Genomic DNA, 17,147 nt, shown 5'->3' with positions numbered 1-17,147 from the left:
GTGTTCAAGGAAAGTTCTTAGGAATTCAAAGCATGCCTTGTATCATCACTCCATAATCTATTCACAAAACAATAAACCTTAAGCAAGTTTGAGTTGTTCTCTATGATCACTTTAAACAGGCAATATGAAAAAAAACATCCAATTAAAACTTTCCTTGAACTGTATTTCGCCCCCAAAAATCGACTAACTTTAATCAGGGTCAATATAGCTAACATTATAAGGCATGTAATAATAAGCGGACCCTATTTTTCAGCAACAGTTAAGACTACAACCTTATTTACACCGCGTCTCCAACTAATGACTGTTTATACTTTGCTGTAATTTAACACCTCTGGCATCAAAGCATTCATGTAGACTTCATGTCTGTCTCTGGATGTTTCTGTGTTGCACTGGCGGGGAAACAAATCTCCCTCTGGGACAATGGATCTAAATCGGTGTCCTCCGGGGACCATGAATGAAATGTCACTGTAATCCGTTTAGTTGTTGGGGATATTTTGGGGTGAGCGACACTTCCATCGCGACCGACAACCAATAAGGAAGCTTATTAGAGGAAGAAGAAAAATAATAAGCTGTTGTGAGGCTACAAACAAATAAAAATACGGTTGTGGATTCTCCTGAAGGCTCCCAGTTAGGATTCTTGGGAAAATATGTTCATTTTTTGTTTTTTTCTTTGGTTGAGCTGTCCAACTCATGTCCAAGTTTCAAATCTCAAGTGTACAGGACTTCCTGCCGGGCTGAATGCAGCTTGTGTTGCCATCCGACACGCTTCTGATGTTTACATCCACGACTGAAGTCATGTCAATGTGTGCATAAATTACGACCCATTATTTTAGAAACTGTGTTCCTGAGTGAGAGCAATTTGATATCTCTAATATATACAGTGGATATGGAAAGTATTCAGACCCCTTTAAAATGTTCACTCTTTGTTTCATTGCAGCCGTTTGCTAAAATCAAAAAAGTTCATTTTATTTCTCTTTAATGTTCACTCAGCACCCCATCTTGACAGAAAAAAACAGAAATGTAGAAATGTGTGCAATTTTTTTTTTTTTAAACGGTCCTTTTTAAGTTGCATTAGTATGATTCATTACTGATCAATACTAATATTTTAATGACTTTTTCCCCCACGATAATCTCATATTTGTCCAGTAAACGTGCCACTTATTATTATTATTTATTTATTTTTATTTTGTCCACCAGAGGGCCACCAAGATTTGAAAATGTGGGTTCACAGTTTACACTAATTTAAAGGGGCCACCTGGAAGATGTTGAGGGTCAATAAATTCCCCTCCTCATCATTTTATAAAAGTTAATTATAATTAAAAGAAGATATTTCTTCTTCTAAATAAAAAATTAAAAACAGTACATATTTCACAAATTGATGAAGATACCTGCATTTGTTTTGGAACGTATCGAAACAGCTGAACGGACTTATTGTAAGTGACTTTGTATAAAAAGGTCGGCTAAACAAATGTCATGTTCAGGGAAATTCTAAATGCACTGATAGAAATATTTTAATGTGACCTTGCTCATCCGGTAAAATATTCAAAATATAATGTTATGTATTACTGTAATACCGGCCACGGTCAACCAGCATCCTCAATCTCTGACTCGCCTCCATGCCCAGACATCTTGACACGATTAACTCAAATGCTATTCATTTTGAATGCACGTGGACCCTAACTATCACCAGTCTATTAATAAGTCAGAAGAGAAAATAAATGCTCAACAAATATGTAAAAAAACAGATTTACACGCAGTCGTGGAGGTTTTCTTTCCTTCCGTGTGTATCAATAGCGTTTTTATAACATAAACAATCAGTGTAAATGATATCCGTCGGTGTGTTCGCTCATGTGATTGGGCACTCTGTTATTTAGAAGACGGAAAATTAAATTAAATTCTGTTTATTTAGTATATCCCATTATCACAAATTACAAAATGTGCCTCAAAAAAAGGGAAGAAACACAATAAAAACATCTCAGAATGATAATTGACATGTTCTTACAAAGTCCATACATTATAAACTGTTATTATTTTGGTAACCGGTGGATGTGTTTCAAGGCCTAATAACTAATGTGTTGCAAAATCACATGCACTTGTTCACTTCCGGATTATTACAAGTGTTGAAGCTCACCGCTGGCACGAGACGGACAACCTTTGACCCTCTGTGGGATCAGGGAGGGGCCGTGGGTGGGTGTGGGGGGGGGGGGGGGGTCGAGGACTCCATTACAGTAGTGTGCTAATGAGGTGTGGCACCATGACCAGACAGGGGCAGTGCGGTCTGCTGGAGACCGGAAGTTACGACTCCTCTAAGAGAGAAAAAACATACACCATGTAATATCATTTTTGCATTATTTAGGGTTTTTAATTCAATTCTAAGTCTAATTCTGAGGTTATTTTCTTAGATTTTCATAACATGTCCAACATGAACTCATCCGGGACGGAGAACAAAATGCCCACCTTTATGACGCCCTATAAAAGTGATGACCATCGCCGCAACGCAAGCTTGACATCGGCGGGTCGAAGAAGTTTGAAGATGGATGAGATGATATTATAATGTGTGTTTAGACATCAGTGCGTGCGCGTGCGTCTGCGCGCGCGTGTGACTATATGCGTCGGCCGCTCCCTCGCTGCGAGCTGGTAGGCTGAGCCGGAGGAGGGGTGTCATCGAACGGGGAGTGTCCCGGCCAGAAGCATTAAACAGCGGCTCCGCAGTCCGCTGTAGACCCCCCCCCCCCCGCGCCGACTCGACGCCTCTTTGCTCCGAAGCGACAACCGCGGCTCAGGTCTCCCGTCCGTCCGCATACGACACCACACACGAGCTCTACGCCGCGTTCAGGTACGTGTTTCTTCACCTGAACATTAGGCCCGCCGCACAGATTTCGGGGCGGCACCTTGATGTTTTAATTTATTAACATGACGACATTGAACCGTTACGAGAGCGTGAATAACGGGCCGGACCGGGGAGGCGCTCGGCTTCTCCTTGCGGGTAAACCTGCTTTACTTTTGGGGCTTTAAAAAAAATTACTCGTTTAAATTAGCGCACGAGCTGTTTGTTTTTTACTGTCAAAAGTGCAACTCGCAGCGCGCGCCCATATATGGAGCGGCTGTGCAAAACCCCTGCATGACGACTCAGAAAATGCCCTGTGCAGTTTTTAATGATTTCAGGCTGACACCCAGGGGCGTTGTAGGATTCAAAGAAAAGGGGGCTAAGCCCCTCGTGGAGTGGCAAATTAGAGCATGTTTACGCATTTTTTTAGGGGGGCCCCAGGATATTCATTGTTTACGACAGTTCATAGATTGGTTATATAAGAAAGAGTGGGATTTTACCTGCTTGCATTCAGTAAATGACACAAGAGACAGAATTTAAGGGTCATCGTGATATTTGGAGATAAAGATGAACTAGTTCAGTGTCAAATATACCATTCAATGTAAAACAATATAATAATAATATATATTAATGCGAAGAATAGAGAGATGTCGATAGTTATTTCTTGTATTTCGAATTCACTCGTTCACACTCAATGGAGACAGTTTCTAACTCTACCCTTTCATTTGCCTCATGTAAAGCTAAATGTAAGCAGGTAGCACTCGTTAACAACTACCGATATATTATATATATAGAGGCAGATTCTGTAACTACCTGGACTTACAAGTTCACTCTGTGCATCATTAACTTTGAGCTCAACTCCTGGCTGTAGTTTACGAGACGTTACTTAGCAGAGTGAGAAGCAGCCTCCCCAAGGTCCTAGTGCCCGGGCATTATATCGTGAAGCATCATGATAGGCTACTGGATTGTAATTTGAAGGGGGAGAAAACTTACAAAACCAGAAGCCCCTGCTGAAGCCCCCCGAAAATAGGCCTAACTAAGCCTCTAGCTGACACTAAACCCGATGCGGCATTTAACATCCGGTGTGTTGCTGCATTACAGTAAAAATAAAATGTGAATTGTTTGAACGTCTCACAGTTAAAAAATAGTGTTCCCATGCAGCTGTAAACATGCTCATTTCTATTTCGGCACATCTGTGGTTGCCATAGAAACCCACAACCAAACAGAAGTTAGCGGAATTGTCCACTGAGGAAGTTAGTCACTGCATCCCCTGTGTGGTTATTAGTGAAAGAGCAGCTGAGCGTGCGTGTGTGTGTGTGTGTGTGTGTGTGTGTGTGTGTGTGTGTGTGAGAGACAGCTTCTTTGAAGGCCAATCAGAAAGTTTGTCACATCCTCACTCACCACAGATTACAGAATGTTCTTCTTATCTAGAGCTCTCCTCAAACAGCTGAGTGCAGGCTCTCTGTCCAAGGGTTACAGAGTTAGTTATATGAGAACATATTCTCCATAAATGTACGTTATTTAGGTCTCTAAACGTGTCTCTTCTAGGCTCAAATGAAATGAGAAAGACATAATAATAATGGGGACACTTGGAAGCCATGAGCTCAGCTTCTGGAGCCAGATATGGGGGACATGACAGCATGGGTTTTAAACTATATTTAATTGTAAACACAAGTTATATTTACGCCTCATGGCTGGCATCCTCATGCCATTAAGCGTCAGGTCCGGTGGATGTTTTGGCTTCCAGGCTCAGTAAACGTTGCCGAGGTAATTGTGCTCCAGCCTTTGAATCACAGTATTTTAGCGTATATCACGTCGTAACGACAGTACATCAGTCTTCCACTAGCTTTACCCACGTAGTTCCAGTTGACCACACCTATGCCAGATCTTTAACATCAGGGTGGCACCCATAGGAGTCATGTTTTGGACAGTCCTGGGGGTCGTAGTTGAGGCCTCAAACATACCTGTCTTAATATCTTCGACATGACACGGCGACTTTCAAAGAGAGATGAAGTTCACGACCCAGACCATGAGTTGTTTTATCATTCCCCTGTATTTCAGGAGGTAAGTTGTGAGTTTTTTTCATCGTCTTCAATGCTCTATATTTGACTTTAATGGTCAATGAGGTAGAAAAAGGCCACGCCTCTCACTCAAGGCACACGTCTTCTTTTTGCTATTATATTAATTCACATGTTATATGCATACTTCGCTGTTATCTGGTATTTCATTAAGACATATGAGTTCATGCTGCTTTCAGATAAATCCTTCTCTCTAAACAACCCCCCTCCTCTTGTAATAACCGTCCATATGTCAGGTCGGTTATTTACAAGCAGACATTTTGATTGTCTCGCTGTTGACGCTGTGTAAACAGATGAAAAAAGGGGAAGCGTTATCGGTCCCGAGCGAGGTGGAGGACAGCTGCTCAGCCCCCGGGACGCCTGAGAGTGGCATACGTGGAGAAAATGAGTCATGGAGAATGCCGCCTCCTGAAGGAGGGCTGTGTGGGGGAGGGGGAGGAACTCAGAAAAATAGATTCTCGTTTTTCTTTTCTCTCTTCCCAGACAGTTAAAGGTCTCCTCTGTCAGGGATGAAAAGTACCAACAAGGGGGGAATACAACAAAAGGAAATCCCTGTGCACAAAGGGGGGGGGGGGGGGGTCACGGACAAAAACTCATATTACGCCCGTCGCTTGTTTTCTTGTTTGAAGCATCGGAAGAATCACAAGGTCAGAGACGCCGTTATCGTGAGACTGCACAGGTTCAAGTGCAGCGAAGGCCTCGAGGGAAGGAGGACACAAAGGGAGCAGGCTGGAGAACGTGTGGGGGAGGGGAGCGAGTCACTGGGGCTGGAACCACAGACTCAGTCCGTGTTATTCAGGGCGGGGGGGGGGGGGGGGCATTGGTTATAGGGCATGAGGCGGGGTTGGGCAAAACTGGACGAATACCTCCGGCTCTGCAGAGGTGCAGCAGGGCCAGAGAAGCACTGTCTGTATATGTACGCTGTGTGTGTGTGTGTGTGTGTGTGTGTGTGTGTGGAGTCAAGCAAACCGGCCCTCCCTGAGTCACTTAATCCAACATTTCTAAATTAACTGTTTGTTTGTTTGTTTGTTTCTGCCACTCATTCAATAAAACTCAAACTCTTCACCTTCTCCCTCACCCCCGATAACATTTCTGTTTTCTCGTTATTCGCCTTTTTTCGTCTCAGTAGTTTTCACGTTCTTACGGTAAATACGGGATTTGAGCGCGAGGTGAACCTCTGACGCCGGCTTTCTCAAGCTGGAGAAACAAACCGGGGCAGATTACAAAGAAAAGCTGCTTTTTGATGCTCGACGACTGACTGGAGATCAGTCAAAAGGCTTCCGTCGTGTTTATTTAGCGCCACGGGAAACAAAACACCTCCAGGATATAAAGGGGATATTATATTTTTCAACGTGAGGAATAGACTTCTGAAATGAAGTTTTCGGTACGTTTTCTGAACGCCACATCGTGGGATTGGATCTTTCTGGAAGCAATAATGCAAAGCTTCACTTCAGGTGTGTTCGCGAAACAAGCGTTCCCGTTTTGCGCCGTGACTTAAGCGTGAATGTGCCCCCCCTGGCGGTCGCTTTCGGTGGGTTTCAAACTGAAGTAAAAGATCCCCCATATGCTCAGTGTTCATGTCGCGGGGCGTGTCAGTTAAATTTAATGGACGCATGATACCAAAATCACAATTTCTATTTGATTTTCAACAAAAAAACAACTGACGGCATTCTTTAAAGGTTCATAATTGACCTAAATATGGCAAATACTGAAACACAAATGAAGGTGGAAAAGGCAGATCTAACATAAAGACTCATTTTCAACTCCTAAGAATAAAGAACGTGAAAGCGGCCGCCGTTACGCTGCATATCCACTCGAGCAGAGGTTATCAGTGTCAAGGTCACACAAGGTCATCGTGTGCCTGTCGTCTCAGACGGTTCCTCGGAGATTGAGCAAGTTTGGAGGTTGTGGTTTAGATGTATTTGAGATCTTCACACCATTCCCACAGCCTCTATCCTATAGGAGAGTTAAAAATAAATATGCATGTGTCAGTATTCAAAAGTTGCATATCCGTGACATGAGCGCCACGTGTTTTTTCCTTTGTTTTTCGGGGTTTAAGTTCAGTTTAAAACCGTCCCGTGTGAAGCTCCGCCGTAGGAAAATTCAGCTTTCCGCATCATCCGATGAGTCACGTTGATCCCTCGCGGAGCTGCGGTGACCTCGTCCGTCTCCGGCGGTCGCCGTTTGTTTTCGGCTCCTCCGTCTCCGTGCTGCGACGGAGTAATCGCCTCAATGGCCGTAGAAAGCTGTCGCACGTACAGGACGTGAGGTACCTGTCATTATTTTGGGCTCAGAACTCTCGATCGTCCGACTGTAGGAGGAAAGCCGACTGTGGAAATGTCTCTATTCACTTATTTTTTTCCAGGCTCAAACATTCCAGGGCGACGGAAACTACTGCGCGGAGACTTTCGGCTGTTATATGAGAGCCTGGGGGGCACGTTTTTTTGGGCTGGTTACATGAATGCCGAGCAGATTCCTGCCGTGTTTGTGGGCAGGACAACGCTCCAGTGGGGTTGGCGGCCGTGCGGAGTGAAAGGCCGCCGGTCCGGGCCGGCATTCCTGCGGGGGAACTGGGAGCTGTGTCCGATCGTTCTGAACCCCAGCTCCATTTCTAAAGACGCTCTTCAGAGTCGAGGGTCGAATGTCTGATGGAGCTCGTCGTCATTCAGATGAATGAGTGAAATAAAGGGTGAAAATTATCCGTGAAAAGCTTCTAATCCGGGAACACTGCTTCACTTCAGAGAAGCTGTTTGCCACTCTCGCTCTCTCTCTCTCTCTCTCTCTCTCCATCTCTCTCTCCATCTCTCTCTCGCTCTCTCTCTCTCCATCTCTCTCTCGCTCTCCATCTCTCTCTCGCTCTCTCTCTCTCCCTCTCTCTCTCCATCTCTCTCTTGCTCTCTCTCTCCCTTCTCTCTCTCTCACTCTGTGTGTGTGTCTCTCTCTCCCTCTCTCTCTCTCACACTCTGTGTGTCTCTCTCCCTCTCTCTCTTGCTCCCTCTCTCTCTCTCTCTCACTCGGTGTGTGTCTCTCTCTCCCTCCCTCTCTCTCTCACACTCTGTGTGTCTCTCTCCCTCTCTCTCTTGCTCTCTCCCTCTCCCCCTCTCTCTCTCACTTGGTGTGTGTCTCTCTCTCCCTCCCTCTCTCTCTCACATTCTGTGTGTGTCTCTCCCCCCCTCTCTCTCTCACACTGTGTGTCTCTCTCCCTCTCTCTCTTGCTCTCTCTCTCCCTCTCCCCCTCTCTCTCTCTCACTCGGTGTGTGTCTCTCTCTCCCTCCCTCTCTCTCTCACATTCTGTGTGTGTCTCTCCCCCCCTCTCTCACACTCTCTGTGTCTCCCTCTCTCTCTTGCTCTCTCCCTCTCTCTCCCCTCTCTCTCTCTCACTCGGTGTGTGTCTCTCTCTCCCTCCCTCTCTCTCTCACATTCTGTGTGTGTCTCTCCCCCCCTCTCTCTCTCACACTCTGTGTGTCTCTCTCCCTCTCTCTCTTGCTCTCTCCCTCTCTCTCTCCCTCTCCCCCTCTCTCTCTCTCACTCGGTGTGTGTCTCTCTCTCCCTCCCTCTCTCTCTCACACTCTGTGTGTCTCTCTCCCTCCCTCCCTCTCGCTCTCTCTCCCTCCCTCTCTTTCTCACACACTCTCTCCCTCCCTCTCCCCCTCTCTCTCTCACACTCTGTGTGTGTCTCTCTCCCTCTCTCTCTTGCTCTCTCCCTCCCTCTCGCTCTCTCTCCCCCTCCCTCTCTCTCTCACACTCTGTGTGTGTCTCTTTCTCTCTCCCTCTCTCCCTCTCTTTCTCCCACACTCTCTCCCTCCCTCTCCCCCTCTCTCTCTCACACTGCGTGTCTCTCTCCCTCACTCTCTCTCTCTCCCTATTTCCTCCCTCTCTCCCCTGATGTACACACATAAAAGAAGCTGTTTTGTGGTGGAGCTGATTTTAAGTACCTAACATACATGTCATGTGGGTCGGTAGATTGATCATCACATTTTAGAAGATCTTAAATATTCTATGCATGAATCTTAATCTGATGAGTAACTATCAGTTATAGATGTCGGAGAGTCAAATAAAAAGTACATTATCAAACATGTTATTCCAATAATTGTAGTCACAGTGAGCAAGAAGAGGGAGCTCCTTCACTGAAACATTCTTTGTCAATGTTCTTAATTTAAGTTTTGTGAAGCGTCACACGCATCACAAACCGCTCCCAGACGCCCACGACGAGGAGGAAATAACAGACTCCCGTCTTAAACATCCCAAACATCCACACGTGCTGCCGCGAGGATCAGCGGGTCGTAATCCGACGCCCAATCGGAAGTCTCGATTGGGCGCCGCGCGTCCTCGAGACTCGCAGGCACAGCTGGAGTGTGTGTGTGTGTGTGTGTGTGTGTGTGTATGAATGTTTGTGAATGTGGGCACGATGGGGCCGACGTCTGACTGCCGATGTGACACGGAGGGGACAAAGTTATGGCGGCTTGAAGAGCGGCATGTCTGGTCACACACACACACACACACACACACACACACACACACACAGAGTCTTTCCCCATATCTATAACCATACACAGGGTTCCTTGTGCCAGTTATGACTACGCCTGAGTCATAACTGCCAGGACTTCCTCTTCCCGTTTTAGGGGAGGGGTTGGAAACAGTGACTCACCCTTCTATACCACCAATATCTAACTATAACCCTAAACTTTATCTTTGTATCCACGGCAACCACAACTCAGCCTTCAGGGGGCGTGGCCTTCCAGAGCAAACATCTCACAAATAATAGGAAGTCTCCCGGTCTCCCTTTTTTAAAAACGTTGAGTACAAAAGCTCCGATAATTGCAGGAACACATGTAGGTTTATTAGGCCGGGTCAGTGGAAAATTAATTAAACAATCAGGTTTATTCCCCCCCCCCCCCCTCTGCCCCCCGCAGACAGGATGGCAGTGCAGCACCCTCAGTTCGAGCTGGCCGGACAGAAGCCGGGCCTCCAGGTGTGGAGGGTGGAGAGCTTCGACCTGGTGCCCGTCCCCGAGAACCTGTACGGGGGCTTTTACACGGGAGACGCCTACCTGCTCCTCAACACCATCAAGCAGCGCTCCGGGAACCTGCAGTACGACCTCCACTTCTGGCTGGGTGAGTGCGGCGAGACGGCGGTTACCGGGGAGAAATGAGCAAAGGGCAATGGAAACGGACGCTTCGAAAGATGTACTTTTTTTGGGTCTATTTTTTTAAGAGGATATTAGCATTTTTCTTATTGGTTTTTTATTCATAGTTAATTATTGTAATTTTATTTATTTTTGTTGTATATATTTTAGGATGTTTTAATTATCTTATATAAAGTGTCTTGAGTATTTCAAAAAGCGCTATATAAATTGAATGCTTTATGATTATTATTATTATTATTTATTTTTTCCTTCTTTGATTATTTGCTTTTTATAAAATCAAATTAAAACTTTACACAAGAACTCTAAAAGATTTTAGAGAGGGAATTAATTTAACTAATAAAAAGATATATTCTTGTGAGAATAGCGTCTACAGAATAGGATTCTACTTCAAGGCAAAGCAGTGAAAAAAATTATGTTTAAAGTAAAAAGAGACACACATTTGTTAATCTATTAAAAAAAAAGTTCTACAGTATATATGTTTTTTACTTTTTGACAATAAATAAATCCTTTGAAAGTAAGGAAGAATAAAAGAAATGAAGCATGCATCTGGCCAAGTCTGGCCACAAGGAGAAATTAAATATAAAGTAAATGTTTAAGCAATTAATTAAGTAAAAATAATAAGAAAAATAATAAGGAAAAAACAACAACAATCAGGCCGTCAGGGGCCACATAAAATGACGTGGCGGGCCGGATTCAGCCCCCGGGCCTTGTGTTTGACACATGTGCCCTAGACAGACCATAACAAACATAAAACAATAACAAACAGTACAGGATAAGACACACTACGACAGTGGCCCCTTTATAATCCAATAAAACGTGATAAACATGTAGATTACTCTCTCTGGTGCGTCACCATCGAAGCAGCATTTAAGAGCTCTAGATGTCGAGGTCCAGCTCCAGGACTCGCTTGAGGCTGTTCACGTCCTTCATACAGACGCAGGTGGTCTGAACACCAAGAACATGCAGCTTTACGTCAACGATTTACAAAAATAAACAAAACTTCCTTCGAGATCATCCAGTGTGATTTGTTTGACCTCAGAAGGAGGATCCTTTTCTAAACCCATTAAGGAGAATTTCTTCTTCCAGCCACGTTGACATGGTTTTCACTGGACAGATGACGACATCAGGGTCATTTAAAAACTATATATAATTATTTAGATTTTACAAATGAACTAGACATGACTTTGAGGATACAATACAGAGGGAAAGGAGAAAGTACAGGGTAAAGAATAAAATAAATTAAATAAATAAAATAAAATAAATTAAATACAAATTAAATACAAATTAAATAATAATAATAATAATAATAATAATAATAAAATGAATTAAATAAATAGAAAAACCACAGCAAATATCTTGCTTGTATCATCAAATCAAGTCAGCATCGGTACCAGTGTGTGACCAAAGTAATTTTCACTTTTAAATCCAAATCCAAATTGACGTCTGGGGTCACGCTGGTATTCGGAGCAGCCGTAACATAAAGATCCGTCCTGACTGGATCCCTTTTTTGTAATTTGTTTAATGATTTCGCTAAAAGCAAATAGGAAAACAAGAAGCTGAGTCGTGTATTCTGGTTATTGATTTTGTTTTTTTCATTTGATTGATTAATGGAAACGGCAATTACCAATAAACCAATACATGTGACATCCCCACACGCTGCTGAGCATCTGTGTGCGACCAGAAATAGAAGAGCGTTGCATGTATTAAAGCGTCTGCGGTTCCTCCGGTGCAGGAGATTTCTGCAGCCAGGATGAGCGCAGCGCGGCGGCCATCTTTACGGTCCAGATGGACGACTTCCTGGGGGGGAAACCCATCCAGTACCGCGAGGTCCAGGGACACGAGTCCAAGACCTTTCTTGGCTACTTCAAGTCTGGAATCACATACATGGTAAGACGCCACGTTTATGGCTGCAAGACATCCTCATACATGGAATAAGTTTATGTTTATGGCAGGTGTGATCTGTTTACTGACACGTTTTTGGTTATATTTTGTCATATTTTAAAACATAAAGATGCATTTTATCGTTCGCACTCCATTCGAATAGAAGAGCCAGTCGGTTATGACGCTATTATTTAGTAAATTAGCTATTATCGATAATTTTTGTTATTTTTACCGAACGTGAAGCGAGTTATTTTGCATTCAAACTCAACTCCTGTCTCACAGAAAGGGGGCGTGGCCTCCGGGTTCAAGCACGTGGTCACCAACGAGGTGGTCGTGCAGCGGCTGCTCCAGGTCAAAGGTCGCCGCTCGGTCCGGGCAACGGAGGTGACGGTCAGCTGGGACAGCTTCAACCAGGGAGACTGCTTCATCCTGGACCTGGGGGCTGTGAGTCACACGGATTTAGGGACGCATAGGAGGACACCTGTCGAGGACTGTGGGTGAAGTGTTCTCACCTGGTTGTAAAACGCTCAATATTCCCATCTGCCCTCCTCCTCGCCGCTCAGGAGATCTACCAGTGGTGCGGCTCCCAGAGCAACCGCTTCGAGAAGCTGAAGGCCACCCAGGTGGCCAAGGGTATCCGTGACAACGAGCGCAGCGGCAGGTCCAGGGTTTACGTGTGCGACGAGGGGGCGGAGAGAGAGAAGATGGCCGAGGTGAGATCGGGAGGGAACCGGCGAGGGACAGATGAAGTCTCTCAAGCCGAGTCGTGGGTTTTCAAACTCCAAGCTGCTCCCGTCCTCAGGTGTTGGGCCCGAAACCGGATCTTCCCGCCGGGGTCTCTGACGACATCAAAGCCGACGCTTCAAACAGGAAGATGGCCAAACTCTACAAGGTGGGACAACGCCACACACACACACACACACACACTGTCTTTCTCTCTTTAAAATGGGGAGACTGTGGGTCAGTCTTTCAATCAAGGGGTTGGCGGTTCAATCCCCGCCTTTAGTCCATGTGTCCTTGAGCAAGACACTTGACCCTGAAGTGCTCCCCGGTGTGTAACATGTAAACTGTCTTTGAGTATCTTGAAAAGCGCTACATGGATTATTATTATGAATAAATGTCTCTCATTTTTTAGTTTTCCAAGTTAGAATTAAAGATACAGAAATACATATAACTCTATAAATCTGTAACTGTTTGGGGTTTTGTTTTAAATTTTAGATCAGGTAAAAAATGTGTTAAAATCCACTTTAAAAGTTGCTGTTATCGTGGTTGTTTGGTCACTGTATGAAATATGTGTATATAGTATATATATACAGTATATATATATATATGTGTGTGTGTGTGTGACAGTTACACAACCTCCAAACCACTGAATGTAAAGTTCTGGATACCCCAACTTCCCTGAGGTGGTATTATTCTTCACTCCTGTGTTTGCAAAATCAATCAAAATGATTTAAGATATTTAAAAAATAAAAAAATAAAAAATCCACTTAAGAAAATCGGTTTATTTACAAACCACGAAACATGGCATCGCAATCCAAACGTGGCAGAACTTCACGGCTCCACTTATTGATAATTGACAGCGTATTTCTACGGCGGCTGACGTTTACCAGGCGGTAAAAACAACTTTCTCCCAACGACCTCTTCTTCTTTTTCCCCGGTGCAGGTGTCCAACGCCAACGGGGACATGGCCATCGCGCTGGTGGCCGCCGAGAACCCGTTCGCCCAGAGCGCCCTGGAGTCCGGCGACTGCTTCATCCTGGACCACGGCTCCGACGGGAAGATCTTCGTCTGGAAAGGTCGGCGCGGCGTCGGTTGATTTTAGTCCTCTTTGACCATTTCTCTGAGAAACTGTCATTTTGGGGGATCTGAGCTGTGGCGGGAGCTTTTTGGGCGTTAGGGTTCGTGTTTGATTCGGAAGTTAAAGGTGCAATGTTGGCATTCGTCCATTAGGGGTGATAAGGAGCAACGTTTTTATGTGGGGAGTTTCATTCGAAGAAGGCTTCAAACAAACATACAACTGTGCTTATAAGTACACTTTTATTGGGCAACTTTTAGAGCCACGCAGCTGTTTCCACAATCTTTTCATCTGGAAGAGAATCGTTCGAAAACGTCAAACTATCTATTCTTTTCTTTTTCAATATCCCCAATTATTTGAAAATGGGATATTCTTTCCTTTTGTCGTCATATAAGTGTAAAAATATTTGTTTCAAGTTTAAACATCACTCGTTTAAGAGAATAGACTTTTTTTGTATTATCAACCTTTATTTGCAGGGTCATGGAAAACCTGGAAAAGTCATGGCATTTTAAAATAGTTATTTCCAGACCTGGAAAAGTCCGTAACAAAAAAATCCAAAAAGTTTTGGAAAACGAATGGAAATTTGCTATATTCACATGTTCATTTACGCTGAGTTTTAAATAATTAATATGCTTTTAAAAGAATGACGGTCAAAATATAAGCAAGCATACGCTCTCATACATTCAATTTTAAATTCACTTTATTTTGTATAGCCCAATATCACAAATTACAAATTCCCCACAGAGGACTTTACAACCTGTACACATACGACATCCCTGACCTTTGATCTCACATCGGATCAGGAAAAATACCTTTCACGAGGAAGAAAAGTGAAGAAACCTTATATTCTTCCTTGATTCGAATCCTCCTCACCCCTCCGCGGTCCTCCCTTCCCTTCCAGGCCAAGACGCCAACATGGACGAGCGAAAGGAGGCGATGAAAGCGGCGGACGAGTTCATCGAGAAGATGGGTTACGCCAAACACACGCAGGTCCAGATCCTGCCGGAGATGGGCGAGACGCCGCTCTTCAAGCAGTTCTTCAAGAACTGGCGCGACCGAGAGCAGACGGTGGGGATGGGCGTGGCCTACATCGCCAACAGCATCGCCAACATCGAGAAGGTGGCGTTCGACGCGGCCGGCCTGCACGACTCGGCCGCCATGGCCGCCCAGCACGGCATGGTGGACGACGGCACGGGAGAGAAGCAGGTGGGGAGACGTGAGATAAGAGGGCTCAGCTGCTGTTACCGCCCCCTTCCTGTAGGGGGTGCTCACGCTCTCACGTTTTCAAGAGTTCACGTGCTAATTATGACAATTACACACAAATGTGTAATAACAGGGTTCACACGGTCATGGAAAACCTGGAAAAGTCATGGGAATGTGTTATATTCATATGTTTATGCAGTTTGATTAAAAGAATAGAACATTTCTGTCAATATTTATTCTTTTAATCAAACTATTCTCTCTCGTTCACGTGTGTTATTTAAGGTGGATACTCGTGTATACACGGAGATTTCAAAAATGTTTGATCATGGAAATTTGTTATATTCATATGTTCATTTATGCAGCTTGATTAAAAGAATATTTATATATATATTTATTCTTTTAATCAAGCTATTCTCTCTCGTTCACGTGTGTTATTTAAGGTGGATACTCGTGTTTACACGGAGATTTCACAAAATGTTTGATCATGGAAATTTGTTATATTCATATGTTCATTTATGCAGCTTGATTAAAGGAATATTTATATATTATTTCAAACTATTCTCTCTCGTTCATGTGTGCTATTTAAGGTGGATACTCGTGTATACACGGAGATTTCACAAAATGTTTGCCGATGGAAATTTGGTTTAAAGTCCTGATAAATCCATCAGTCAACATGTGTATGAACCCTGGGGTCAGAGCGAATGAAGTGATGACATCTTTGGATGAACAAGTAATTACATTTTTGTATTCTTCTTCTACTTCTTCTTCTTGACAGATCTGGCGCATTGAGGCGTCCGACAAGGTGCCGGTGGACCCGTCCACACACGGACAGTTCTACGGCGGAGACAGCTACATCATCCTGTATAACTACAGCCACGGGGGACGCCAGGGACACATCGTCTACATGTGGTGAGGTCACCGGGGACACTCGGTCTCAAACGAGTGTAATTGAACGTAACGTTAGCATTAGTGTTTGATTCGGAAGTTAAAGGTGCAATGTGGGCATTCGTCCACTAGGGGTGCTGAGGAGCAATGCTTTTATGTGGGGAGTTTCATTAGAAGAAGGCTTCAGATGCAGAACATACAATCGTTTCTTTAAAAATATATATATTATGAATTGTTAGAAATAAAATACGAATAATTTTAAACTTTAAAAACAGGGTTTACAAAGTGCTCCACAGAGAATCAAGGCAAAACAAATGGATTAGAAAAATACGAATACGAAATAAAGAACAACGGACAAACTAAAATGTTTATTTTAAAAGAATGATGCTCAAAATATAAGCCGGCATACGCTCTCATATATTCAATTCAATTCAGTTCATTTTACATAGCCCAATATCACAAATTACAAATTCCCCTCAGAGGGCTTTACCATCTGTACGCATACGACATCCCTGACCTTTGACCTCACATCGGATCAGGAACAACACCCCAAAAAATAGAAAAAAAACTTTTACAAGGGAAACAAGTGAAGAAACCTTCAGGAGAGCAACAGAGGAGGATCCCTCTCCAGGATGGACAGATGAATAGACGTCATGTGACCAGAAGGAGTCATTACAGAGTTACATAATACTTCAGTGAATATGACAGAGTGTATGAATAGTTGGTAGTCGGCATGGACCACGATCCAGAGCTCCGTGATCCATCAGGCAGATGGAGGTAGAGAGGATGTACATGTTATTATTTTAATTTAAGGTTATTTACTGTATGCTTTGGAATCCTCATTGTTAGTCTAAATATTACATTTTCTCACTTTTTCACGTGTGCACCGAGATTTCACAAAATCTTTGGTCATTGAAATTCGGTTTAAAGTCGTGGAAGTAATCCATCGGTCAACATGTGTCTGAACCCGGTGCTTGACCTTGAACCGAGGCCCTCCGGAGCCCCTTCGTCTCTCCAGTGCGATGACGATGTGTTCTCGCCGTCTCACCAGGCAGGGGGCGGACTCCAGCCACGACGAGATCGGGGCCTCGGCGATCCTCGCCGCCCAGCTGGACGACGAGCTGGGCGGCGGCCCCGTGCAGGTGAAGCGACCCGCGGCTCCTTTCTCGACGGCTTCTTTCCATCTTCATCTCATCCGTCACCTTCTTTTTCTGATCTCCTTTACATCCTCTTACCCTTTATGCTCTCCCTGATGCCCCGCCCCCTCCTCCTGATGCCCCGCCCCCTCTCCTCCACACTGCTGCCGCTGCGTCTGTCCCGCTTGGGTTT

The 17,147-nt window shown here is 44.4% G+C and overlaps 1 protein-coding gene across 1 annotated transcript in view; it reads left to right on the top strand.

The window, feature by feature from the left end:
- The first annotated feature begins 2,719 nt into the window (after positions 1–2,719).
- The window catches only part of gsna (gelsolin a), a 20,492-nt gene continuing 6,064 nt past the window's right edge, over positions 2,720–17,147 (top strand). The window contains exons 1-10 of the mRNA XM_056432535.1: positions 2,720–2,836; positions 9,819–10,019; positions 11,784–11,938; positions 12,215–12,376; positions 12,496–12,645; positions 12,735–12,824; positions 13,599–13,731; positions 14,632–14,936; positions 15,709–15,842; positions 16,870–16,960. Of these exons, the coding sequence (XP_056288510.1) occupies positions 9,824–10,019; positions 11,784–11,938; positions 12,215–12,376; positions 12,496–12,645; positions 12,735–12,824; positions 13,599–13,731; positions 14,632–14,936; positions 15,709–15,842; positions 16,870–16,960 (1,416 nt within the window). The 5' untranslated portion in view covers positions 2,720–2,836; positions 9,819–9,823. The remainder of the gene's footprint in view (positions 2,837–9,818; positions 10,020–11,783; positions 11,939–12,214; positions 12,377–12,495; positions 12,646–12,734; positions 12,825–13,598; positions 13,732–14,631; positions 14,937–15,708; positions 15,843–16,869; positions 16,961–17,147) is intronic.

Source organism: Pseudoliparis swirei, chromosome 15 (assembly GCF_029220125.1).
Source record: "Pseudoliparis swirei isolate HS2019 ecotype Mariana Trench chromosome 15, NWPU_hadal_v1, whole genome shotgun sequence".
In the NCBI taxonomy this organism is placed as follows: Eukaryota; Metazoa; Chordata; class Actinopteri; order Perciformes; family Liparidae; genus Pseudoliparis; species Pseudoliparis swirei.
This window is presented reverse-complemented; position numbering and strand designations above follow the sequence as displayed.